This window comes from Oncorhynchus clarkii, chromosome 20 (genome assembly GCF_045791955.1).
Source record: "Oncorhynchus clarkii lewisi isolate Uvic-CL-2024 chromosome 20, UVic_Ocla_1.0, whole genome shotgun sequence".
In the NCBI taxonomy this organism is placed as follows: domain Eukaryota; kingdom Metazoa; phylum Chordata; class Actinopteri; order Salmoniformes; family Salmonidae; genus Oncorhynchus; species Oncorhynchus clarkii.
In genome coordinates this window covers 58,610,322-58,637,591 of record NC_092166.1, presented here as the reverse complement: position 1 = coordinate 58,637,591, position 27,270 = coordinate 58,610,322, and the positions used below count along the sequence as shown (strand labels likewise).

The 27,270-nt window shown below is 47.0% G+C and overlaps 1 protein-coding gene across 2 annotated transcripts in view; it reads right to left on the bottom strand.

Moving 5' to 3' along the window:
- Positions 1 to 3,109: 3,109 nt before the first annotated feature.
- Positions 3,110 to 27,270, bottom strand: part of LOC139376599 (ubiquitin carboxyl-terminal hydrolase 54-like) — a 36,538-nt gene continuing 12,377 nt past the window's right edge. Inside the window, exons 2-19 of one of the 2 annotated variants that reach the window (XM_071119376.1) lie at positions 27,150 to 27,270; positions 25,476 to 25,568; positions 19,641 to 19,775; positions 18,525 to 18,638; positions 18,193 to 18,275; positions 15,730 to 15,835; positions 14,568 to 14,714; positions 14,098 to 14,247; positions 13,673 to 13,853; positions 13,310 to 13,489; positions 12,771 to 13,083; positions 11,550 to 11,936; positions 11,236 to 11,360; positions 10,746 to 10,904; positions 9,421 to 9,562; positions 7,685 to 8,580; positions 7,360 to 7,532; positions 3,110 to 6,005 (exon numbers count right to left, since the gene is read on the bottom strand). The exon at positions 27,150 to 27,270 is cut by the window's right edge and continues 348 nt beyond it. In XM_071119376.1, the coding sequence (XP_070975477.1) occupies positions 5,916 to 6,005; positions 7,360 to 7,532; positions 7,685 to 8,580; positions 9,421 to 9,562; positions 10,746 to 10,904; positions 11,236 to 11,360; positions 11,550 to 11,936; positions 12,771 to 13,083; positions 13,310 to 13,489; positions 13,673 to 13,853; positions 14,098 to 14,247; positions 14,568 to 14,714; positions 15,730 to 15,835; positions 18,193 to 18,275; positions 18,525 to 18,638; positions 19,641 to 19,775; positions 25,476 to 25,568; positions 27,150 to 27,270 (3,595 nt within the window). In that variant the 3' untranslated portion in view covers positions 3,110 to 5,915. Of the gene's footprint in view, positions 6,006 to 7,359; positions 7,533 to 7,684; positions 8,581 to 9,420; positions 9,563 to 10,745; positions 10,905 to 11,235; positions 11,361 to 11,549; positions 11,937 to 12,770; positions 13,084 to 13,309; positions 13,490 to 13,672; positions 13,854 to 14,097; positions 14,248 to 14,567; positions 14,715 to 15,729; positions 15,836 to 18,192; positions 18,276 to 18,524; positions 18,639 to 19,640; positions 19,776 to 25,475; positions 25,569 to 27,149 lie in introns of those variants that run through there. The other variant, XM_071119378.1, reaches the window with a different exon arrangement.

The window sequence follows — 27,270 nt, the reverse complement described above, 5'->3', positions numbered from 1 at the left end:
GCGTGAAAAACCCAGCTGCACTGCAGTTCTTGGCACACTCAACGCGGTACGCGTGGCACCTACTACCATACTCCATTCAAAGGCACTTTCGTCTTGACCATTCACCCGCTGAATGGCACACATACACAATCCATGTCTCAATTGTTGCAAGGCTTAAATCCATCTTTAACTGTCTCCTCCCCTTCATCTAAACCGATTGAAGTGGATTTAACAAGTGACATCAATAAGGGATCATAGCTTTCACCTGGATTCACCTGGTCAGTCCACGTGATGGAAAGAGCATGTTTTGCACACTTAGTGTGTTAGAGTGAGCTATGTCAAGAATCCTGTATATAAATAGCCAGTGTGTATAAGCAGTGTAACAAAAATGCAATGTACAGTAGTTGATACAGGTAACTACTAAAATAAAGAAAACAATGAGCCGACAGAGCCACAAGAACAGCTTCCATTGCCATGCCTGCACCCGCAGGAATCTGAACGCGGTTCGCTAGAAGAGTGTCCGGTGTTTCAGCCTATGTAAAGGTGCCTATTGTATTTATTTGCAGCGCATACATGTTTCAGATTTGCGAAATAGATAACATCTTAAATATAATGCAAAGGCATTTTAGAAGCATTGCCTCTGTAGCTAATATCGGGAACATTCTTCATCGTGCAGGCTTCTAAACTCCCGACTCCATTTAATGCCAAGATAAACACTATCTTTCCACAACACACAGAGTCGAAAACGTATTTGTCCATGTGTTTACCTGGAATCCTTTTCCAACAGTCTTGAAGGAGTTCCCACATATGCTGAGCACTTGTTGGCAGCTTTTCATTCCCTCTGCAGTCTGACACATCTCAAATCATCTCAATTTGGTTTAGGTAGGGGAATTGTGGAGGCCAGGTCATCTGATGCAGCACACCATCACGCTCATTCTTGGTAAAATAGCCCTTACACAGCCTGGAGGTGCGTTGGGTCATTGTCCTGTTGAAAAACATGATAGTCCCACTAAGCCCAAACCAGATGGAATGGCATATCACTGCAGAATGCTGTGGTAGCCATGCTGGTTAAGTGTGCCTTGAATTCTAAATCAATTACAGTCAGTGTTACCAGCACCCCCACACCATAACACCTCCTCCATGCTTTACGGTAGGAAATACAAATGCGGAGATCATCCGTTCACCAACATGTCTCACAAAGACACTTAAGTGGAACCCAAAAGCAGACTCAGATGAGGAAACAGGGATGCATGAACCAAAATATTTGTTACACAGAGAGATATGGAGTGCAGATCTGGGGAAGCTCGGATGAGTTGCAGAAAAAACAGATGTGGAGACTGAGGTTGGAGTTAGCTGAGTAGAACAGGGTAAACAGGTCGAGGGGAATCCAAGGTGGTGGTGGGGTTGAGTAAAATCCAGAGCAAGATAGTTGGGTGGTGAGATGTGGAACAGGAGACAGAGACAGAGCGGTAACTGCAATGAGAGGATAAACGGTGTCAGGCAGGGAAACAGGCACAGCAGAGTAACAGGATCGTGAATAATCATACATGTCTAGAATCATGAACTGACTAAGCAGAGATTACAATCTGGCAGAGTGGAAGTGGCAGGACTGAGTAATTGTAGAGGTCTTGATTATGGAACGAGTTGCAGCTGGTAGGGATCTGCTCTGACTCCAGCACACCTGTCTCCAATCACACAGAGAGGGAGAGGGAGAGAGTGTACAGGGGGAGTAACTGCAGGTCAAGAAGACACCGGATGAACACCAGAAGGCGTAGCAGGAGCAGATGTGACAGACACGGCGGTTGGAACCAAAAATCTCCAATTTGGACTCCAGACCAAATAACACATTTCCACCGGTCTAATGTCCACTGCTCGTATTTCTTGGCCCAAGCAAGTATCTTCTTATTATTTGTGTCCTTTAGTAGTGGTTTCTTTCTAGCAATCGACCATGAAGGCCTGATTCACACAGTCTCCTCTGATCAGTTGATGTTGAGATGTGTCTGTTACTTGAACTCTGTGAAGCATTTATTTGTGCCACAATTTCTGAGGCTGGTAACTCTAATGAACCTCTGCAGCAGAGGTAACTCTGGGTCTTCCATTCCTTTGGCGGTCCTCTTGAGAGCCAGTTTCATCATAGAGCTTGATGTTTTTTGCGACTGCACTTGAAGAAACTTTCAAAGTTATTGAAATGTTCCGTATTGACTGACTTTCATGTCTTAAAGTAATGATGGACTGTCATTTCTCTTGGCTTATTTGAGCTGTTCTTGTCATAATATGGACTTGGTCTTTTACCAAATAGGGCTATCTTCTGTATACCACCCCTACCCTGTCACAAAACAACTGAATGGCTCTAAAAGCAATAAGAAGGAAATAAATTCCACAAATGAACTTTTAAGGCATGTGTGTTAATTGAAATGCATTCCAGGTGACTACCTCATGAAGCTGGTCGAGAGAATGCCATGAGTGTGCAAAGCTGTCATCAGGGCAAAGGGTGGCTATTTGAAGAATCTCAAATATAAAATATATTTGTTTAACACTTACCATATGTGTTATTTCCTAGTTTTAAAGTCTTCACTATTATTCTACAATGTATAAAATAGTAAAAATAAAGAAAAACCCTTGAATGAGTAGGTGTTCTAAAACTTTTGACCGGTAGTGTAATACATTTGCAAAAAAAATAATATTTGTCATTATGGAGTATTGTGCGTAGATTATTGAATCATTTTTAGAATACGTCTGTAATGTAACAAAATGTGTGAAAAAGTCAAGGGGTCTGAATACTTTCCGAAGGCACTGCATGTACATATAGGTAGGGATCTCAATTGTGTTAAGATTCTATTTTGTATGGCGGCAACTCAACAAGCTGTTTGATATTTGGTGAGCGTGTTGCCCAAATTGTGGCTCTCTGGTGCAGTATTTTGAATGATTTTATTGATGTCTGTTCAGACAGGAGTATTACCATTAGCAACACCTCCAGCACCCCTACTTTGCGCAGCTATGGGCGAAACTGTGCAGGGAAGCCATTTTGCATAGCTAATTGCTCAGGTACAGTAGAAATAAGGCTGAAATGCCATGATACCCAGCCTCCTCCCTTCACATAGAAAGCAGCCAATGAGAAGACAGAGTCAGATGAGTGGTTACGCCCCATTAAGAGAGCAGTGGTAATAACTTTATTGCAAAAATACAGGATCCCTCTTTCCCTCGTTCGCCAAGCAATGATACCCAGTACCAACACACACAAACACCCTACACACACACAAACACATACAACTCGCTCTCTAAAAACGACTCCTAGCCCTCTTTCATCCTCACATCATCTCTATTTCACACACAAACAGTACATCATTTTATCTCCTCTCTATGTACTTTCTTTCATTCGCCATTACTCTCTTTCTTCCACTCTCTCTTTGCATTGAATTTCCATTGACTGTTCCTAGCATAGTATACAGCCCTCGAACTCAACTCTGTACCCCGAAGCCAGTTCCACTGCATCTTTTCATTGTTCCCCTGTAATCAGGGACTGCTTTAGACCTGGGACACCAGGTGTGTGCAATTCATTATCAGGTAGAACAGAAAAACAGCAGGCTCCGGACCTCGTAGGGTCAGAGTTGAATATCCTTGGTATACATTATCCCTTCTTACTACATAGTGAACCACTTCAGTACTATGTATGTATATGGTGCGAATCGGAAATCACACCCTATTCCCTATGTAGGGCTCTGGCCAAAAGTAGTGTGTAGTATATAGGGAGACGGGTGCCATTTGGAATCGAGCCTATGACAGTGTTCAACAGCAGCATTTAATCACGTATCTTCTTGACTTATATTCGTAAATAAAGCGTCCGTTCGTGGGCGTGTCCACTTCCTGCTTCCTATCTGTCAGGTCAGAGGTCAAGGGTCAGGAGGGAAGGTTGATTTGCATAGCAGACTCATGCGCTACAGTTGGCTACATTCTCCAACATCCACAACACAAACAGCAACAAAATAATCAAATAAATACATTTTTTTTTTTAAATCACAATGTTAAAAGACAGACAGAGAGCTGTGTCTTTGTCTAAGTGCCAACCTTTGGTTTAGATTCAACAATCATTTATCAGTTCTGTCTAGATCTCGTTCTGCACTGGCCATTGGTCTCCAAATAGGGATTAGTTATAATGTATTAAATGTATGTACTTATTATGTATATACATACATATTATATGTACATATGTCATAACATGTTCAGCAGGTTAAATCATATCATAACATTTTCAAGACATGTCAGTGTTATTCAGTTAGGGGTAAGTCAGAGAACCCTGTTATAACTGGAGCATGAGAGACAATACCTACAGTACACATATGAAGTATATTTATAATATAGTGTTTCACCATTCATATCTGAGTAACATCAGGGTCAGAGCTGAACGGAAAGGTCCAGAAGAAGATATAGAATCTCAGTAACTAAGAACCAATCATGTTAACCTGAGGCCTCAAATAAATTAGATTACATTTACCCTTCATCGAGTACACTTCAGCAAGTACTGTTCAGCCGGTACACTTTCCTAAGTACCCTTCAGCAAACACACTTCCCAAATTCCCAATTTAGTTCCCTTACCCTCGCTCGGTCAAAGCTCTCGCTCTCTCTCACGTTACATCAGGTGTGCAAAAGTTTGTTTCTGTTTAGCTACCGTTATCTGTAAAAAAAAATATAAATTAAATTTTAGAAAAGGAAAAAGGAAGGTAGTTTCTCCCGATAGAAATGGGAGAGCAGCGTTAGCCGTTACAACGGTCAGTCAGGTGACCTCCAGCTGGACACTTGTGAAGGTCACTCAATCCAGGACCAGGAGGACCAGGAGTCACCACTAAAGTTATCAATATCTTCATTATTATCATTATTAGTATGAACATTCCATAAGGTCTTAATAACATACAGGTTTCATATATCGTTTTTCTGTACATGACTTTAGTTATTATTAGAGTTCAGTCTATACGTAGCTATGTAGGCACGTACACACTGGTCCTGGGGTTCCCTTGGAAACAACATATCCAGGTGTGCTGTGCTGTCATCAGACAGGAAATGCCCATAAAGAAAAAGGAAGAAGCCGTGGCTTATCGGTAACCCTCTCCTCCCCCTGTGGATGTTTCAGTCACCTCAAGGTTCCAGAGCCCCTCTGATTGGGGCAGATAAAGCAGGGAGATCATAGGCTAAACCTAGCTAGCTAATCTACTCCCTCCTTTATAGGCCCAAAGAGGGGAAGGCTAGCAGGATAATGTTCAGAGTCGGACTATATTAGGAGGCTAACAGGCTAGCAGGTCGCAAGCTAGCTAGCTAGAAGTGTAATTAGGTGAGTTTGTTGTTTTGGGTTTCAGAGTAATTCCTGCTGAGGGGGACTAAGAATGACTGCATAGACTGAATAGTTGAAGAAGGGCGGAGGGTGCAAGATGGGGGTAGAGGGAGGTTAGTAGACCACTGAGGGATGGACGTGGGGAGAGGTGTATGTTTGGGGTTGGGGGGGTCCTAGACCAACCCCCTATCGTGGCGTTGGGTGAGGTGCATGGCTGCTTTGGAAGATGCCTGTAGCGGTGTGGAGAGTTAGGACCCCGGATGTCTGCCCTGGGAACTGCCTTTAGCGGTGTCGAGGGTAAGGACCTGCAAATAGCTGTCCTGGGAGGTGCCTTTAGTGGTGTGGAGTATTAGGACTCCAAAGAGCTGCCCTGGGAGGTCCCTGTAGCTGTGTGGAGGGTAAGGACCCCATAGAGCTGCCCTGGGAGGTGCCTTTAGAACTGTGGAGGGTTTGGACCCTAGAAGACTGCCCTGGGAGGTCCCCGTAGTGGTGTGGAGGGTAAGTAAGGACCCTAGAGGTCCAATGTGGGATGTGCTTGTAGCGGTGTGGAGGGTAAGGACCCCAGCGAGCTGCCCTGGGAGGTGCCTGTAGCGTAGATGCATATGGAGGCACGTCAGTGGTTTGAAGACCACTGTCTTAAGTGGTCTGAAGTCAGCTTCACCCCCGTCAGACACCAGAAACTCCCCGCGCCATTGGGCATCTCCTGCAGGGGGAGGGACAACACAGTGACGGACAGGCCCCAGAGGTGAAGGGTAATGGGTCATGAAAGGACTGGGTGATGATAATTATGATAATGATGATGATTATGAAGACGAAGATACTGAAGTTGAAGATGATGATGATGACTAAGATGAAGATGGTGATGATGAAGATGATGATGGTGTAACAATACAGGGTCTCAGAGGAGATTAGGTAAGTAAGCAGAGGCACTGACATCTGTCTGCTTCACCTTCAGAAGGAGAGAGAGAGACGGGGATAGAGAGAGAGCGAGAGAGAGAGAGAGACGGGGATAGAGAGAGAGAGAGAGAGAGAGACGGGGATAGAGAGAGAGAGAGAGAGACAGGAATAGAGAGAGAGAGAGAAAGATGGGGAATAGAGAGAGAGAGAGAGAGAGAGACGGGGAATAGAGAGAGAGAGAGAGAGAGAGAGAGAGAGAGATGGGGAATAGAGAGAGAGAGAGAGAGAGACGGAGAATAGAGAGAGAGAGAGATGGGGAATAGAGAGAGAGAGAGAGACGGGGAATAGAGAGAGAGAGAGAGACAGGGAATAGAGAGAGAGAGAGAGAGAGAGATGGGGAATAGAGAGAGAGAGACGGGGATAGAGAGAGAGAGAGAGAGAGAGAGACGGGGATAGAGAGAGAGAGAAAGACGGGGATAGAGAGAGAGAGAGAGACGGGGGTTAGAGAGAGAGAGAGAGACGGGGATAGAGAGAGAGAGAGAGACGGGGGTTAGAGAGAGAGAGAGAGACGGGGAATAGAGAGAGAGAGAGAGAGATGGGGAATAGAGAGAGAGAGACGGGGATAGAGAGAGAGAGAGAGAGACGGGGATAGAGAGAGAGAGAGAGACGGGGATAGAGAGAGAGAGAGAGAGAGAGACGGGGGTTAGAGAGAGAGAGAGAGACGGGGATAGAGAGAGAGAGAGAGACGGGGGTTAGAGAGAGAGAGAGAGACGGGGATAGAGAGAGAGAGAGAGAGAGAGAGACGGGGGTTAGCGAGAGAGAGAGAGACGGGGATAGAAAGAGAGAGAGAGAGAACAGCAGTATGATGGTATTGCAGATGAGAATTGGAGGTGAAAACAGAGATGCAGCTCTACAACATGACCACTGGAGTGCAGCAGTGCCTGTGTGTGTGTGTCAGTGGAGGCTGCTGAGGTGAGGACGGCTCATAATAATGGCTGGAACGGGTGGAGCAAATGGAATGGCATCAAACACATGGAAACCATGTGTTTGATGTATTTGATACCATTCCACTGATTCCTCTCCAGCCATTAGCACGAGCCCGTCCTCCCCAATTGGAGGTGCCACCAACCTCCGGTGGCGTTTGCGTATGATAAACTCACAAAGCTGCGTGCTGCGGTGAGACGGTGGCGACGCGGGGTGATGACTGTGCCGCTCAGACTGCGGACCATTGTGCTGCTGCTGTCAGTCTGGTACACACTCCCCTCCGTGTTGGGAGTGAAGGAGCGGGCTGGCCCTCTTACCCCACACTGCAGGCTCCCGGCCGGGCTGCCACCTGCTCCCACGCAGGAGAAAAGCTGGAGGTCAGGGATCAGACACACTATATACACACATAGCTTCATACACACATTAGACACACAGCTACTGTACATGCACACAATTTAAACATAAACACATACACACAACTACAATATCTACAGTATGTACCTCTACTTCCTGCCTGGAGACTGGCCCGGTACAGGAAGTCCAGCTCTGATAACTCTGCCTCCTCAGGGTCACAGGGTTCATGCTGTGCAGGGGCAGGCTGGGAGTTGTATTTTCTGTGGGAGAGGTGTGCCTTAATGGGGAGGCAGCGATCTGGAGGTGTGTCATATGGCGTAACCACGGCATCTGGGCGGTCCAAGCTCCAGGAGGACCAATGACTTGTGATGGTGTTGAAGGTGGAAACTTGATTGGGCCAATCAGAAGAGGCGGTGGGCGGGGAGTGGTGGGGCTGACTGCGGGATGAGTGGGGGGTGGGCGGAGGGTCAGACTGTTTGTGTGGGGGCTCAGGGTCTGTATACATGTGTGGGGAGTCCGTGTTTGAATGTGGGGGTGGGGGTCGTGTGTGTTGGGGGTCAGAGGGTGAATGTGTGTGTGAGGGGGTAGTGTGTGTGTCTGATATATCCCAGAGTCTGAGAGGTAAAGAGGGAAGAGAGATGGCCAGGTGTCTGCCTAGAGGTCTCACACACACCCCCCCGACCTGTAACAACTCCTCCAGCCTCACCCCCTGCCTTTCCTCACCCCTCCTCAACCGCTCCTCCTCCTCAACTTTCCTCAGTCCCTGTCCCCCGACCTCACTCATCCCCACATCCTCCTCCCTCCTGACCCGTTCTCTCCCCTCTCCCCCGCTAAAAAGGCTGTCTCTCCCCTCCTCAACCTGTGCTGCGGTGTTGTTGGTGGGAGGGGGTTGGAGGGATGAGTGGAGAAGGGTGAGGTTGGGGGAGGGTCTGTAGGAGAGAAGGGGCTGGCCAGGGCCCAGGGCTGCATCCTGGTAGGCTGGCCGGACCTCTTCCCCCTCCTGATTGGGCGTCAGCAGTACTTGGAGCGGGCCAGGCTGTTCACTGATTGGGCGACAGGAGAGAAAGGGCGGGACAGAGACGCTCAGCAGCCATTCACAATCAGAGTAAATAAAGGATGAAACGAAAACACTTTTCAAATGGAATGTGTTGAAACAAAAGCATCTTATGTCAGGCTCATGACTGTAATGTAGGATTCATAAAGCTATAAGGCACTTCATCATCAAGACACCAGTCAGCAAGCAAGCACACACACAAAATCCACCACCCCCCACATTAACTCTCTACATCTCCGCTGGCTCAGGAATTACCCAGCAGCCTTTGCAGCAGTCGCCCATTAATCACAGCTCAACGTTGATCAATAGAAGAGGAGAGGAAAAAAATATAATAAGGGAATAAAGAATAAATGAGAGAGCAGTTAAGAACAAGAGAGAGGAGGAGAGGAAGAGTGGAATAAATAACCAGACAGAGGAGAGGAGGAAGAGAGGACTGAAGAATGAGAGGAAAGCACTAGTCTCCTCTCCTCATCTTCCCCTACTGACTACATATACATTATACCTCCCATCCAACACAGCACCAGCCCCTCACGAACAGACAGACAGGCAAAAAGGCAGACAGACCTACAGCCCACTCAGAGACAGGTCTGGACCAGATATCTCACCATCAACACAACAGGTACCAGTACAAACCAGTAAAGACCAACATTGACCAACACAGACAAATACAGACCAGTACAGACCAACTACCTCAGAGCAGAAACACTTTCCACTCCACTGCACTACACACAGAGGAGTTAGGGGTGTTTTTTTGGACAGGCAGAGCTGGGACACACACAGAAGGGTCCTGGGGTGGGTTTTGGGGACATACAGGGGACAGTTATGGTACCTGCGATGCCCCTGTGGACGGACGCTTCTTGTCTCCTGCTCCATATCCTGATCCTGTGTGATTGGTTCCCAAGGGCTCCTCATGCACGCAGCTACAGCCAATCCACTATGAGCATTAGCCTCATGCAAGGGGCTGAGCACAGCTGAGAATGTTAACGAGAGAGCAGGAGGACAGAGAGAGAGAGAGAGCGAGAGATGGAAAGAGTGAGAGATGAAAAGAGAGAGAGAACAGGGTGGAGAGAGAGAGAAGAGAGAGTTGGAAATAAATAAAGAGAGGGGAAAGAGAGGCGGAAGAAAAGAGAAGCAGAGTAGAGGAGTGGTTCTGAGGGGGCCAGCATGCAAACAGCTCCTTTATGCGTGTGCATGTGTGTGTGTGTGTGTGCGTGCGTGTGCGCATGTGTGTGTGTGTGCACGCGTGTGTGTGTGTGTGTGCGCGTGTGTGTGTGTGCGCGCGTGTGTGTGTGCATGCGTGACGGTTAGTCAATGACAGAAAGATGAGGGTTTTCAAGAGAGCGAGAGAGAGAGAGAGAGCAGAGCTGGGGTCGTGAGGTCAGGGGAAGACGCTGGCCTTCAGAACAGATCGAGTATCAGCTCGTGCAGATTTAACCCTAGTGAACGTGCCCCCTGCTGTCTGAGGTGCTAGTGGGTTAGGAGAAGATGCAGAGACACACAGCAGGAGAGCAACCATCAAATCTGGGGTACGTTCAGAGACGACAAGCAGGTTCCCAATGAGTTGCATTAATGTTGACTTGTACTGTGCAGGCAGTGCGGTTCCTCTCCTGTTGTTAGCTGTGATGTGTTACATGGAACCAGGCAGATTGAGGTGGTTAGTATTAGCTTCAAGCACTGACGGCATTATGACGCTAAAACCTTTGAATCGCATTAGAAATAATGCCACCGATTTACCCGCAGGTTATGTGTGTGTCTGTGTGTGTGTGTGTGTGTGTGTGTGTGTTGAAGAAGTTGAACGACAGACAACCAGACACACAGGGGCACACACCCCTACTGATTCAACGGATCAATTAAAACCACCCAGTGATGGTGTGTCAGTGCTGGGCCAAAACAAAAGCCTGCACCCACTGTAGGTCTAGGTAGAACCAGGGAGTCGAGAACACTCGTCTATACGCTGTTATAGCATCCCACACACACACACACACACACACAAACAGTAGGTAACCATAAGCACACCCAAAATGAGCCACTACACAAAAGTATCTTCTCTCGTGTCCTGACAAGACAAAAGGGCGGGACGGACAGACAGCCACCCAAGGAGACAGGTGTAAGGAACAGACAGTCGCGGTGACGTACGCCCCTCCCTGCCCTCACCCTGGTGTTGCAGCTGGTCTAAGTCCATGTATTTGGAGGGTCTAGGGTTGAATCCCACGGCAGCTTCTCTCTCCGCCTCTTTCCTCCTCTGCTGCTCCTGCTGCCTCGCTCTCCTCACCACCTCCTCCTGAAGCTCATCCAGCTCGCTACGGCCAGCGCCTGCACACACACACACATACGTATGCAAACACACAACACACACGCACACCGTATGCAAACACACACACACACACACATACACACAAGCACACGCACGGGGAGGTGGGAGAAACAAACTTTAGAGTCTGAATACTGTGCAAACACACAACACACACACACATACGTATGCAAACACACAACACACACACACATACGTATGCAAACACACAACACACACACACATACGTATGCAAACACACAACACACATGCACATACGTATGCAAACACACAAACCCACGCTGCCACTCTGACACCGTTACGTATCACACGCACATATATACACACACACACCCAGGTTGCTGTTGCTGCCCCAGCTAGGTGCTGGCAGCTCTTGCAGGATGGCACTGGTGCTCTTGGACTTGGGCACCGAGCGCCACGACGGACCAGACATCAACACACGCTTCTGACCTACCTCTCTGAGAGAGAGGGAGGGGAAAAGAGAGAGAGAGAGAAACTCTGCGAGACTGCAACAAGGACAAAACGTATTGTGTGTGTGTGTGTGTGTATGTGTGTATGTGTGTGTGTGTGTGTGTGTGTGTGTGTGTGTGTGTGTGTGTGTGTGTGTGTGTGTGTGTGTGTGTGTGTGTGTGTGTGTGTGTGTGTACCTGTCAGGGCTGCTGCTGTTCCTCTCGCTGCTCTCGTAACCACTCTCCATCCTCTGTATCAGACAGGGCTGAAGCTCCACCCCTCTCAACGGGGGAGGAGGAGGGGGGCAGCCCGTACCATTGCCTAGCAACCCAGGCATCCCTGCCACACCGGCCACCCCGCCAGTGTGTCCCCCCAAGCCCGCTACACCCCAGGCCACCTCTCCTGCCCCCTGCAGATCAGGCGTGTTAGTTGGACAGTGTTGATGGAGCTTTGGAGGTAGACGGGGCCCGGGCAGGGTGCTGTAGCCCAGCGGAGAGCCTCTCTGGCGGGTGAAGATGCTGTCGATGTTCAGGGCCTCCCTCCGTGGCCTCCAGGCTGGCCGGTAACACCGACCACCAGAAGAACTGGAGAGTCAAACATTTAGCAGGTAGCACTGTAAAAGGTTAACTTACACAAGCTAGGAGATCAAACTTTACAGCAACACTTGTTATATAAGCCTTCTACTGTGTAACATTCACATGGACTTGGACTATATGGAAGTACAGTGCATTCGGAAAGTATTCAGACCCTTTTTCCACATTTTGTTACGTTACAGCCTTATTCTAAAATTGATTAAATCATTTTTTCCCCTCTCATTAATCTAGACACAATACCCAATAATGACAAAGCAAAAAACTTTAAAACATTTTTGCAAATTTATAAAAAATCAAAACGGAAATATCACATTCACATAAGTATTCAGACCCTTTACTCAGTAGTTAGTTGAAGTAAGTTCCATCTTGGTTTCATCAGACCAGAGAATGTTGTTTCTCATGGTCTGAGAGTCCTTTAGGTGCCTTTTGGCAAACTCCAAGCGGGCTGTCATGTGCTTTTTACTGAGGAGTGGCTTCCGTCTGGCCACTCTACCATAAAAGCCTGATTTGGTGGAGTGCTGCAGAGATGGCCGTCCTTCTGGAAGGTTCTCCCATCTCCACAGAGGAATTCTCAAGCTCTGTCAGAGTGACCATCAGGTTCTTGGTCACTTCCCTGACCAAGGCCCTTCTCCCCCGATTGCTCAGTTTTTCGCTTTGTCATTATGGGTTATTGTGTGTAGATTGCTGAGAATTTGTATTCATTTAATCCATTTTATAATAAGGCTGTAACGTAACAAAATGTGGAAAAAGTCAAGGGGTCTGAATACTTTCCAAAAGCCCTGTATAGGCCAGTATAAATGTGTGTTTCTGTTCACCAGCACCCACCTAGACTTGGACTCACTGCTAGTGCTCTCATCCTCCCAGGGAGGCCCCAAGGCCCCTGCCTCAGAACCCAGCACAGATCCCCCTATACCCGAGGAAGAGGAAGAGGACATGGGACGGGAGGAAGAGGAGGAGGAGACGGGATAGGAACAGGTAGAGGAGGGGGGGTGGGAGGAGGAGGAGGAGGAGAAAGGGTGGGAGGAAGAGCATGACGACATGGGACGACGAGAGGAGAGGAGGAACACGGCTGTCTCTTTATAGTCCCCTTGCTGCAGGGTAGGGGAGGGGGGGCGGGGGGGGGCCTCTGTTACTGAGTCTGATGGAGATAGAGAAAGGGATGGAGAGAAAGACAGAAATAGAGAGAGAGGGCGGTTAGATTGTTTTTTTGTGTTGACGGTTCTCCAACTCTGATCCTGGAGGATTATAGAGTGTGCGGGCTTTTGTTTTAGCCCAGCACTAACACGCCTGATCCAGTTGATCAACTAATCATTAGCTGAATCAGATATGTTACTGAAGTGGTTTTGTAACATTATGTAATTCACCTGTTGCGTCTGCGCTGTGTAGGGGCGTCCCGTTGTCATGTTTACCGACCACTGTGGTCTGCGATTCGTTGGACAGGTGGCTGCCTGTTGACTGGTGGAGAGGGCGATTTCGAGATGCTCGGTGGCTGGAGCTGTCAGAGGAATCTGTACGGGTATCACTGGATATGGAGGGCTCCCGCCCTGAGAGAGAGAGAAAGAAACAGAGAGAGAGAGAGAGAGGGAGGAAAGGAGAGAGAGAGACAGACAGACGGACAGACAGACAGAAAATGAGAAGAGAGAGAGAGGTTCGGTTTAGGGTGTGTGTCAAGCTTAAGGAGCTTTGGGGTGAGGGCCAGGGTTTAGAGGTCAGGGGTTAAAGGTTACCAGAGTCCTCGCTGTCATAGCCAGCCTTGCTGCAGTGCAGCAGGTCCAGCTGGGGGTTAGAGAAGGAGGGGCTGTCCTGCGATACCACCGGCGTCCCCCGGGGGTCAGCATAGAGCAGCAATAGAGGCTGGTAGTGACCCTTTATACAGCGTGCCACCACGTCCTTCCACTTAGGACCGATCTATCGAGATAACACACACAAACACACACTACTAACCAACATATCTAATGTTGTGCCCTTGAGCAAGGCACTTAGCGCCAGAAAATAGCTCACCATTCACGGAAGATGAATTTCCGTTCTAACCAAACGGACGATAAAGTATCTATTCATTACATTCATTAATGATATCCTTTATACAGCAAAATTCTAGATAAAAACACATATCAACTATCTAACTAACTAATTCACTCAGTCACTGACTCACCTCTTTGACATGAGCGTCGTCGAAGTACATCCACTTGCGTATCTTAGTCTGGAAGAAGAATGTGGAGTAGTGTTTACCATAGTAACACACCATACCAACCAGGTACAGCTCAGCCTGACGAGCCCGCTCCTCTGTCACACGGTAGAACAACTAGGGGAGAGGGAGGGAGGGAGGGAGGGAGGGAGGGAGGAGAGAGAGAGAGAGAGAGAGAGAGAGAGAGAGAGAGAGAGAGAGAGAGAGAGAAATCAGATGTACTAGAGGATAAAGGAAGAGCAGGTATGAGGTATGTTGCCTGGGCAATCGGAAGAAATAAAGACCACTGAGCTAAAGCCTCTGCTAAGGTTAATCATTGTGTGTGTGTGTGTGTGTGTGTGTGTGTGTGTGTGTGTGTGTGTGTGTGTGTGTGTGTGTGTGTGTGTGTGTGTGTGTGTGTGTGTGTGTGTGTGTGTGTGTGTGTGTGCGTGTCTTACATCCCCCAGGCGTAGACAGGTGCCCAGGCTGTGAATGACGTCCTCAGCCAGGTCAGAGTGGTCTGAGTCCCAGACCAGGCCGATGGACACTATCTCTGGAGAGTTCAGCAACACGCGGCGGATACGCAACACCTCCCCACAGTTACTCTGCAGGGTTGGAAGTGAGGCAGAGGAAAACAGAAAATAATACCGTCATTGAAAGAGAAGAAGAATGGTTTGAAGTGATAATTAAGGAATCTGAGGAATCTTATTTGGAATATGGGAGAGAGAGAGGGATAGTTTGCTGAGTAGTGTTTGTCCAGTAGCCTTCTGTTCTGTTGAGTTCAGAACCATGTGTTCTAGACTCTTCCTCTGACTCACGACCCACCACAGAGCTGGCAGAACACACACACACACACACACAGAAGTGAACACACAAACGCACACACCAGGGCTGGCAAAGCCGTCTCGAAAACAGCCTGAGAACACCCTGGCAACCAGAGAGAGTGCCAGAACACACACACAAAGACAAACATACACACACACACAAACTCCATTCGTGGGTAGCGGGTTGGACCGGGCTGGCACTGGTACTGACAGGAAGGGATTATGCCAGGACGACCTGGTCCTGAGAAAGGGACACACACACTCTCATAGCAGTACACACAACTCATCTGAAAAACACACACTCAACAGGGCACACACTCCGAATGGGACCGGGAGAAGAGCATGGGACCATGGGATAAACACGGGATGTAGCATAGGGCCAAAGCTATCACCGGCAGTATTGCAGAAGTATAGAGTGAAGGGATCCTCTCAGCCTCACAATAACAAGATAATGGCGATGTGACTAGCAGGGAGACTGGGGACTGGAGGGCTGGGGGGTTGTAGAAGGGGCCAGCCGCCAGGCTCTGCCCAGAGAAGAGGCCCTTTGTGTGGGTACTCTGGCAGCGAGGGGAAGGGTGTGTGGAGCAGCACTGGATCTATTCACCGCCTCACACCAACAGCTCTCTACCATGCGGCAGCAGCACAAAGCTCACACACACACACACACACACCTGAGCTGTCAATGTGTGTTCATCAATGCGTGAGTGTGTTTGTTTGCATGCATGTGTGTGTGTGTGTGTGTGTGTGTGTGTGTGTGTGTGTGTGTGTGTGTGTGTGTGTGTGTGTGTACACTCACTGGGCAGTTGCGTAGGTCTCCCATGTTGCTGGCGTTACGGAGCAGCTCTCCAAACATGTCGGGGGTGGGCTTCTCTCTGCACTCTAACATCCTCACCGCCTGGTTACTGCAGCAAGGACACACACACACACACGTGTCCTCAAGAACACACACTGGACTAAACCATACACACACACACATACGTGTCCTCAAGAACACACACTGGACTAAACCATACACACACACACACACATACACGTGTCCTCAAGAACACACACTGGACTAAACCATACACACACACACACACACACACACACGTGTCTTTAAGAAAACACACTGGACTAAACCATACACACACACACACACACACACATGTCCTCAAGAACCCACACTGGACTAAACCATACACACATAGACACACGTGTCCTCAAGAACACACACTGGACTAAACCATACATACATAGACACACGTGTCCTCAAGAACACACACTGGACTAAACCATACATACACAGACACACGTGTCCTCAAGAACACACACTGGACTAAACCATACATACACAGACACACGTGTCCTCAAGAACACACACTGGACTGAACCATACATACACAGACACACGTGTCCTCAAGAACACACACTGGACTAAACCATACACACACACACACACACACACACACACACACACACACACACACACACACACACACACACACACACACACACACACACACACACACACACACGTGTCCTCAAGAACCCACACTGGACTAAACTATACACAAATACAGGTAACTGTCAAAATAAAGGAAACACCAACATGAAGTGCCACCACGAGCCACCAGAACAGCTTGAAAGCACCGTGGCATAGATTCTAGTGACGCGACACCATTTTGTTCCAGGAGAAATGTTGATGGTGGTGAAAAACGCCATCTCAGGCGCTGCTCCAGAATCTCCCAGAACTGTTCAATTGGGTGGAGATCTGGTGACTGACATGCCCCTTTAAGATCCCTCTTTCAAAGTCCCTGAGATCTCTGTGGAGGCACCTGCATTCAACATACTTTGCAACCCTTATTGAAGAAGTGTTTCCATTATTTTGTCAGTTACCTGTATATCATCACGAACAGAACACGGTGTACTATACAGTATACACACACACACACACACACACACACACACACACACACACACACACACACACACACACACACACACATCCTCAAGAACACACACTGTACTATACACACACTGTACACACACACACACTGTACACACACACACACATCCTCAAGAACACACACTGTACTATACACACACTGTACACACACACACACACACACACACACACATCCTCAAGAACACACACTGTACTATACACACACTGTACACACACACACACACACACACATCCTCAAGAACACACACTGTACTATACACACACTGTACACACACACATCCTCAAGAACACACACTGTACTATACACACACTGTACACACACACACACATCCTCAAGAACACACACTGTACTATACACACACTGTACACACACACACACACACATCCTCAAGAACACACACTGTACTATACACACACTGTACACACACACACACACACACACACACACACACACACACACACACACATCCTCAAGAACACACACTGTACTATACACACACTGTACACACACACACACACACACACACACACACACACACACACATCCTCAAGAACACACACTGTACTATACACACACTGTACTATACACACACTGTACACACACACACACACACACACACACACACACACACACAAGAAAAAACACTGTACTATACACACACTGTACACACACACACACACACACACACACATCCTCAAGAACACACACTGTACTATACACACACTGTACACACACACACACACACATCCTCAAGAACACACACTGTACTATACACACACTGTACACACACACACACACACACACACACACACATCCTCAAGAAAAAACACTGCACTATACAAACACTGTACACACACACACACACATCCTCAAGAACACACACTGTACTATACACACACTGTACACACACACATCCTCAAGAAAAACCACTGTACTATACACACACTGTACACACACACACACATCCTCAAGAACACACACTGTACTATACACACACTGTACACACACACATCCTCAAGAACACACACTGTACTATACACACACTGTACACACACACACACACACACACATCCTCAAGAACACACACTGTACTATACACACACTGTACACACACACACACACACATCCTCAAGAACACACACTGTACTATAGACACACTGTACACACACACACACACACATATATATATATATATATTCACACGCACACAAACACGCACATTCCCACAGATACTAGACATACACATTTCCTCAAGAACACACACTGTACACACACACACACACTCTTCACACAGATATGTCTGTTCTCACCAGAGGGACGTGGTAGAGATGTAGTGAACCATCTGAATGAAGGGGAGGGGGTCCGACGTGGCTCCACAACTATTACACACACACTGAAAAAAACAAATTATATATATATTTATATTACAAAGACGTACAGAGACATTCTGTTCTCTTATCCACAACGGGCCGGCACGAGTGGAGGCCTTTGCTTCAGTCGAAACAGTAACACAACTGATGTGCATCCCCAGGCCTCGGGGGCCTGAGTGTCTGCTGGTCTTCTTTTCCTGACACTTTTTGATCCATTGTGCAAACAGAATATCCCTATGAATGTGTTATGGTTCAGTATGTGTCCGTCCTACCTGTTCGAACAGCGTCATGGCAAACTTCTGGTGTGGTATACAGTGTTTAGCTGTACAGATGTCCTCTCTGGTCTCGGCGCTGATGTGGAAATGGATACGCATCAGTAGGTTTTCCTGAAACACAAAAAAAAACACACACACACACAGAGTTACACGGATTGCGTGTGTATTTTATAAGACCTGCTGGATGTTCTGACTGAACACATTTACGACCAATCGATCAAGTAGTACCTCCCTGACACACACGTACGCGGGCGCAAAGAATACACACACACACACACGCAAACTGTGGAGGCGAGGATCTAACTCCGCTGTGTAGGAGAAGGACACTGAAAAATAGCACCTATCCCTTTAGCTCTGTCTCTGTCCCCCCCCTTCTTTCTCTCTCTCTCTCTCTCTCTCTCTCTCTCTCTCTCTCTCTCCTACGTCCCTCTCCCGGTTTTCTCCCCTTATCCTCCCGCTCTCTTCCTCTTCTCCTCCCCACCTCTGTCCGTTGACTGATCACTCCAACTCGTATTAGCTTAAAAGCAATTATCTGTATCGATGTTCACACACTGGGACAAACACGACTCCTGTGCAATCCTATAGGGAGGGACACAGGGTGCTTAGCTAAATGGCTAACGCTAGCAGAGCTGGGCTGCGAGTCTTAATAGAGGCAGAAGGACACATAATAGACAGGCGTTAGATGGACCACCCTCCTCTTGCAGGAATCTGTACCAGCCCTGCTCAAACGCATCTTACTTTGCGAATCAAGGAGAATTAGATGGTGTTAGAGCAGGGCTGGAATGATAGGACACACACACAGAAGCTCCCCGTGAGGAGGGTTGACGTGGGTGTGCGTGCGTGTGCGTTTGTGTGTGCGCGTGTGTGGGTGGGTGTGTGTGTGTGCGTTTGTGCGCGTGTGTGTGCGTTTGTGCACGTGTGTGTGTGTGTGTGTGGCTGTGTGTGTGTGTGTGTGTGTGTGCGTGTGTGTGTGCGCGTGTGTGGGTGGGTGTGTGCGTGTGTGTGCGTGTGTGGCTGTGTGTGTGTGTGTACGTGTGTGTGTGCGCGTGTGTGGGTGTGTGTGTGTGTGCGTGTGTGTGCGTGTGTGGCTGTGTGTGTGTGTGTTAGGCTTACGAAGCATTCTGCTGCGTCGTCCATGATCCCCAGCTGGAAACGCTGTTCGTCCTGGAAGGTCTTGGCCAGCGCACTCCGCAACACGTCCGACGGTAACACACGCTCACTGCTGAACTGGAACTGGGCAAAGATACTCTACACACACACACACACATACACGCGCACACACACACACACTAAAACTGAACAAATTGCAGCAGCTTTAACAGAGTAGAACGTACCATAGTACAACTCCGTCCAAGAGGTTGCGTCTTGGTCAGACCTCTCCCGCGGTGTGAGGACAGAGGAGGAGTATTACAACAGTTCTACAACTATTACCTCGTCCCTCATTGTTTCACTATAGACAAACTGGGACGCCCCTTTAAGGCTTGAGAGGTGTGTGTGTGTGTGTGTGTGTGTGTGTGTGTGTGTGTGTGTGTGTGTGTCACGGTGGCTCTGCTGACTGCAGCAATGCGCCAAGGAGAGTAGAGGGGGACTATACCCTACAGAGAGGGAGGGAGGGAAGGAAAGAGAAAGGAAAGAGGGGAGATATAGAGAGGGGGAGGAGGGAGGTGTGTGTGTGTGTGTGTGTGTGTGTGTGTGTGTGTGTGTGTGTGTGTGTGTGTGTGTGTGTGTGTGTGTGTGTGTGTGTGTGTGTGTGTGTGTGTGTGTGTGTGTGTGTGTGTGTGTGTGTGTGTGATTGAGCTGAGGGGAAAATTCCTAAGCATCACTCTACTACAGCAAGAGAGGACCGGAGAAATCGACACCACTACCATATTCATCTCTCCCTCCCCCGGTCTCTCCCCCGCTATGTTCCTCTCTCTCTCTGGATGTATTTAGACAGGCAGCCCAACTCTGATTCTTTTTCACTAATTTGTATTTTTGACCAACCAGATCTGAAAAAGAGCTGATGTGAAAAGGTCTGATGTAATTGGTCAAAAGACCAATTAGTGAAAAAATGATCAGAATTGGGCTGCCTGTGTAAACTCTCTCCTACTCACTCCCACTCTCTCAACCGGTACGGAAGGAGGGCCAACGGGGGGTGAACATTGTGTCGCAAGTTAGGCATGATGTCTAATCAGCAGACAGAATCTGTTCAACTCACAGCAGTTATCTTTACTATAGCCTCACATGTACACCGACCATACTTCACCTACGAGCTAGTGTGTGCGTGTGTGTGCGCGTGCGTGTGTGTGTGTGTGTGTGTGTGTGTGTGTGTGTGTGTGTGTGTGTGTGTGTGTGTGTGTGTGTGTGTGTGTGTGTGTGTGTGTGCGTGCGTGTGTGTGTGGCACCCCAGCGTGGGTTCTGCTGTCTCAGCTCTTTCAGTCAGCCAATTAATTACAGAGGCTCAGGAGACACTAACAAATACACCACTACACACACACACACACACACCCTACACGACACACACTTATACGCACACATAGTGCACACCAACAACACTACATTCTACTATGCACACACCAACACTGCTACAAAACACGATGTACTCAGACTGACACAGATCCCTACACATCCTAAGGCATCTCCCTACGCACACCCATCATTAGAACGCATTACTATACACACCATACGAAATACACACTGTTATGTGTACTGACACCCAGCATCCATAATACATCCACAGTATACTGTAGAACACACACACTCATACGTGCTGTGTGCCACATAGGAGATAAGGGACTAAACAGACAATAGAAATAACAGGTAACTGTGACAAATCAAATCAGATGTTATTTGTGACATGCTTCATAAACGACAGGTGTAGACTAACAGTGAAATGCTTACGGGCCCTTCCCAACAATGCAGAAAGAAAAATATATATATTACTAATAACACGAGGAATAAATACACAATGTATCTTGGCTATATACTATGTACCAGTACCGAGTCAATGTGCAGGGGTTCAAGGTAATTGAGGTAGATATGTACATATACAGTACCAGTCAAAATTCCCTACTCATTCAGGGGTTTTTATTTATTTTTTTACTATTTTCTACATTGTAGAATAATAGTGAATAATTCAAAATTACAAAATAAAACATATGGAATCATGTAGTAACCAAAAAAAGATTTAATGTATTTTATATTTGAGATTCTTCAAAGCTGCAATTTCTGAGGCTGTTAACTCTAATGAACTTATCCAGAACTTACCCAGAGGTAACTCTGGGTCTTCCTTTCCTGTGGCAGTCCTCATGAGAGCCAGTTTCATCATAGCGCTTGATGGTTTTTGCGACTGCACTTGAAGAAACTTTAAAAGTTCTCGAAATTTTTCGCATTGACTGACCTTCATGTCTTAAAGTAATGATGGACTGTCATTTCTCTTGGCTTATTTGAGCTGTTCTTGCCATAATATGGACTTGGTCTTTTACAAAATAGGGCTATCTTCTGTATAAAACCCCTACCCTGTCACAACACAACTGATTGGCTCAAACACATTAAGAAGGAAATCAATTCCACAAACTAACTTTTAACAAGGCACACCTGTTAATTCAAATGCATTCCAGGTGACAACTTCATGAAGCTGGTTGTTTATGCAATAGTTTATGTGTCGCGGGGCTAGGGTCAGTCTGTTATATCTGGAATATTTTCTCCTGTCTTATCCGGTGTCCTGTGTGAATATTTAAATATGTTCCCTCTAATTCTATCTCTCTCTCTCGCGCTCTCTCTCTCTCTCTCTCTCTCTCTCTCTCTCTCTCTCTCTCTCTCTCTCTCTTCTCTTCTCTTGGGAGGACCTGAGCTTAAGGACCATGCCTCAGGACTACCTGGCCTGATGACTCCTTGCTGTCCCCAGGCCACCTGGTCGTGCTGCTGCTCCAGTTTCAACTGTTCTGCCTGCGGCTATGGAACCCTGACCTGTTCACCGGACATGCTACCTGTCCCGGACCTGCTGTTTTCGACTCTCTCTCTCTACCGCACCTGCTGTCTCTAACTCTGAATGATCGGCTATGAAAAGCCCACTGACATTTTTTCCTGAGGTGCTGACCTATTGAACCCTCTGCAACCACTGTGATTATTATTATTTGACCCTGCTGGTCATCTATAAACGGTTGAACATCTTGAAGAATGATCTAGCCTTAATGGCCATGTACTGTTATAATCTCCACCGGCACAGCCAGAAGAGGACTGGCCACCCCTCAGAGCCTGGTTCCTCTCTAGGTTTCTTCCTAGGTTCCTGCCTTTCTAGGTAGTTTTTCCTAGCCACCGTGCTTCTACATCTGTATTGCTTGCTGTTTGGGGTTTTAGGCTGGGTTTCTGTATAAGCACTTTGTGACATCGGCTGATGTAAAAAAGGACTTTATAAATAAATTTGATTGATTGATTGAGAGAATGCCAAGAGTGTGCCATGATGAAAGCGTGAGCTTTCATCATGGCAAAGGGTGGCTACATTGAATAATCTCAAATATAAAATACTTTTTGGTTACTACATGATTCCATGTGTGTTATTTCATAGTTTGGATGTCTTCACTATTATTCTACAATGTAGAAAATAGGAAAAAGAAAGAAAACCCCTTCTATGAGTAGCTGTGTCCAAACTTTTGACTGGTACTGTACGTAGGTAGGGATAAAGTGACTAGGCAACAGGATAGATAATAAACAGTAACATCAGCGTATGTGATGAGTCAGAAGAGTTAGTTTGATTCCTGGTTCTTTGGCTTAGTGATGAGCTTGGAGGGCACTGTGGTGTTGAATGCTGAGCTGTAGTTGATGAACAGCATTCTCACATAGGTGTTCCTTTTGTCTAGATGGGAAAGGGCAGTGCGGAGTGCAATAGAGATCGCATCATCTGTGGGTCTGTAGAGATTGCGTCATCTGTGGGTCTGTTGGGTAGGTATGCGAATTGGAGTGGGTCCAGGGTGTCTGGGATGATGGTGTTGATGTGACCAGCCTTGATGTGACCAGCCTTTCAAAGCATTTCATGGCCACAGATGTGAGTGCTATGGGGAAACAGTCATTTAGACTTGGCTTTTTTGGGCACAGGGACGATGGTGGTCTGCTTGAAACATGTCGATATTACAGACTGGGTCAGGGAGAAGTTGAAAATGTCAGTTAAGACACTTGCCAGCTGGTCAGCACATGTTCTGAGCTACATACAGTATCAGCTACGGTCATCAAAACGTTCAAACGTTTTTAAAACAATTCCAATCAGGTATTGAATGAATTATAGCACATGAAAACAATTCCAATCAGGTATTGAATGAATTATAGCACATGAAAACAATTCTTGACACGGACAAATAATGAATGGATTTCAGGTATTTTGGTGGGAATTCGGGTATTATTGAACAATTATTGTAAAATGTCCCTGTTTTTTCCTTCGAATACACTCATATGTACATTTTCTAACGGAATCAGGTATTATGTTTTATTTATTTATTTAAAATGAGAATATGTGTATTAGATTAACATAAAGGGGTGGACCAGGGCTACAATAGAACAAGGTCCTCTGTCTAGGCGTACCGGCACTCACCTGTGTTTGTCAAGTTTGTCAATAGCAGGACACCCTCAGACTAAAAATCAACACACTTGGCTCTAGATGACACCTATCTATACATACTTTACATTGTTTGCGAGATCAGACATAACATCACTATAATCCGAGTGATCGTTTTTGGAAGTTGCTTTCATTTAAGCGCGTCTGGTTTGTAAAACACTTCAACTATATCAAAGGATGACTTTTTTTCACATTCCACCACAAATAAACGCACCTCAAAATAAAGTTCACTGCAACGTAAGTGTCGAGATGATGTGTTAAATCCCAGACGAGGCTCGACCGTTCGTATAGATGCGACGGAAAGACGATGTATTCCATTGAGCCCATTTCAGCCAATATCGGGGGGGGGGGGACCTCTGACAGGTCATTGCGAACATTTCCTCGGTTGTAACGTTAACGGGGGGGGGGGGAAACGACAGGCAATAAGCAAGAGTGGGAAAGAGACGCGGGAGTTAAATGGAAGAGACGCGGGAGTTAAATGGAAGAGACGCGGGAGTTAAATGGAAGAGACGCGGGAGTTAAATGGAAGAGACGCGGGAGTTAAATGGAAGAGACGTGGGAGTTAAATGAAAGAGACGCGGGAGTTAAATGGAAGAGACGCGGGAGTTAAATGGAAGAGACGCGGGAGTTAAATGGAAGAGACGCGGGAGTTAAATGGAAGAGACGCGGGAGTTAAATGGAAGAGACGCGGGAGTTAAATGACAGAGACGGGGGAGTTAAATGGAAGAGACGCGGGAGTTAAATGGAAGAGACGCGGGAGTTAAATGGAAGAGACGCGGGAGTTAAATGAAAGAGACGCGGGAGTTAAATGACAGAGACGGGGGAGTTAAATGGAAGAGACGCGGGAGTTAAATGGAAGAGACGCGGGAGTTAAATGGAAGAGACGCGGGAGTTAAATGGAAGAGACGCGGGAGTTAAATGGAAGAGACGCGGGAGTTAAATGGAAGAGACGCGGGAGTTAAATGACAGAGACGGGGGAGTTAAATGGAAGAGACGCGGGAGTTAAATGGAAGAGACGCGGGAGTTAAATGGAAGAGACGGGGGAGTTAAATGGAAGAGACGCGGGAGTTAAATGGAAGAGACGCGGGAGTTAAATGGAAGAGACGCGGGAGTTAAATGGAAGAGACGCGGGAGTTAAATGGAAGAGACGCGGGAGTTAAATGACAGAGACGCGGGAGTTAAATGGAAGAGACGCGGGAGTTAAATGGAAGCGATCGATGCAGCGAGATTGAAGTGACTGACGAGAGGATTTTGCGCCCCTCAAACACAGGACATAGACAGCTGTATAAGACTGATCCTCAGGTGGGCGGGGCATGCGCCGGTTGCCAGGTACATAGAGAATTCGCAGAGCTGCAACCTACCTTGAGGGCACAGAAGATGCAAGAGTCTTCCATACACTTGTGAGTGGTCAGCTGGCGGAAACTTCTACGGAAGATATCCAGATGCCACAGAACCTAAGGCGAGAAGAAAATCTGCGTTATACATTTACATTATTTACATATTGGATATGTTTACATTTTGAAGAGGAGGCATGTAACCTAGAGGTCAGACCGGCAAACGAAGGGTTGACGGTTCGAATCCCAGGTGGTAAACATTTGGTGGGATGCGAGTCGGGTATTGTGGCAGCGAAAAAATAATCATAAAAAGTATTCAAATTAAGACATTCAACCGTATTCAAAAAGTGTGTGTGAGAGGGGGGGGGGGGGGGTGACAGTGCATGCCCTCCTCCTCCATCCCTCCTTAGTTTATTTATGATTAATCAGCTCCCAGCTGTGAAACATCACTACAGCGGACAGAGAGAGGGCATGCTCTACCTCCATCCTTCCCTCTCTCTCTCCTCTCTCTCCTCCCTCCCTCTCTCACCCACTGTCTATTTATCTCTGTCTCTCTCTCTTTCTGTCTCTATCTTTCTCTTCTTTCTTTATTTCTGTCCCTGTATCTCTCTCTCTCTCTCTCTCTCACCATCTCATCACCGAATCATTGCTCCCCAGGGACTCAGAGAGTGAGATATCACTGAGAATGACAGTCTAGCACAGCTACACTACCGTTCAAAAGTTTGGGGTCACTTAGAAATGTCCTTGTTTTTGAAAGAAAAGCACATTTTCTGTCCATTAAAATAACATAAAATTGATCAGAAATACAGTGTAGACATTGTTAATGTTGTAAATGACTATTGTAGCTGGAAACGGATGTTTTTTAATGGAATATCTATCTACGTAGGCGTACATTTCAGCTACAATAGTAATTTACAACATTAACAATGTCTACACTGTATTTCTGATCAATTTTATGTTATTTTAATGAACAAAAAAATGTGCTTTTCTTCCAAAAACAAACACATTTCTAAGCGACCCCAAACTTTAGAAAGTAGTGTATACACTGACCAGGTGAATCCAGGTGAAAGCTATGATCCCTTATTGGTGTCAGTCAGTGTAGATGAAGTGGAGTCAGGTTAAAGAAGGGTTTTTAAGTCTTGAGACAATTGAGACATGGATTGCGTATGTGCGCCATTCAGAGGGTGAATGGACAAGACAAAAGATTTCAGTGCTTTTGAACAGGGTATGTTAGGAGGTGCCAGACGCACCGATTTGAGTGTGTCCAGAACTGCAACTCTGCTGGGTTTTTCACGCTCAACAGTTTCCCCTGTGTATCAAGAATGGTCCACCACCCAAAGGACATCCAGCCAACTTGACACAACCGTGGGGAGCATTGGAGTCAAAATGGGCCAGCATCCCTGTGGAACACTTTCAACGCCTTGCAGTCCATGCCACGACAAATTGAGAATGTTCTGTACACTCAGTATATGTATGTGTATGTATGTATGTATGTATGTATATGTATATGTATGTATATGTATGTATGTATGTATGTATGTATGTATGTATGTATGTGTGTGTGTGTGTGTGTGTGTGTGTGTGTGTGTGTGTGTGTGTGTGTGTGTGTGTGTGTGTGTGTGTGTGTGTGTGTGTGTGTGTGTGTGTGTGTGTGTGTGTGTGTGTGTGTGTGTGTGCGTGTGTGCGTGTGTGTGTGTGTACCTGCAGGGCACTGTTTAAAAAGCAGCTGTTCTGTCCAGGTTCATTGCTCAGGCCTTTACTCGGGGCGAAGGAGGCCATAGTCCGCGGAGTCGTGATCAGGCCCTGTAGCCCTCCACCGGGA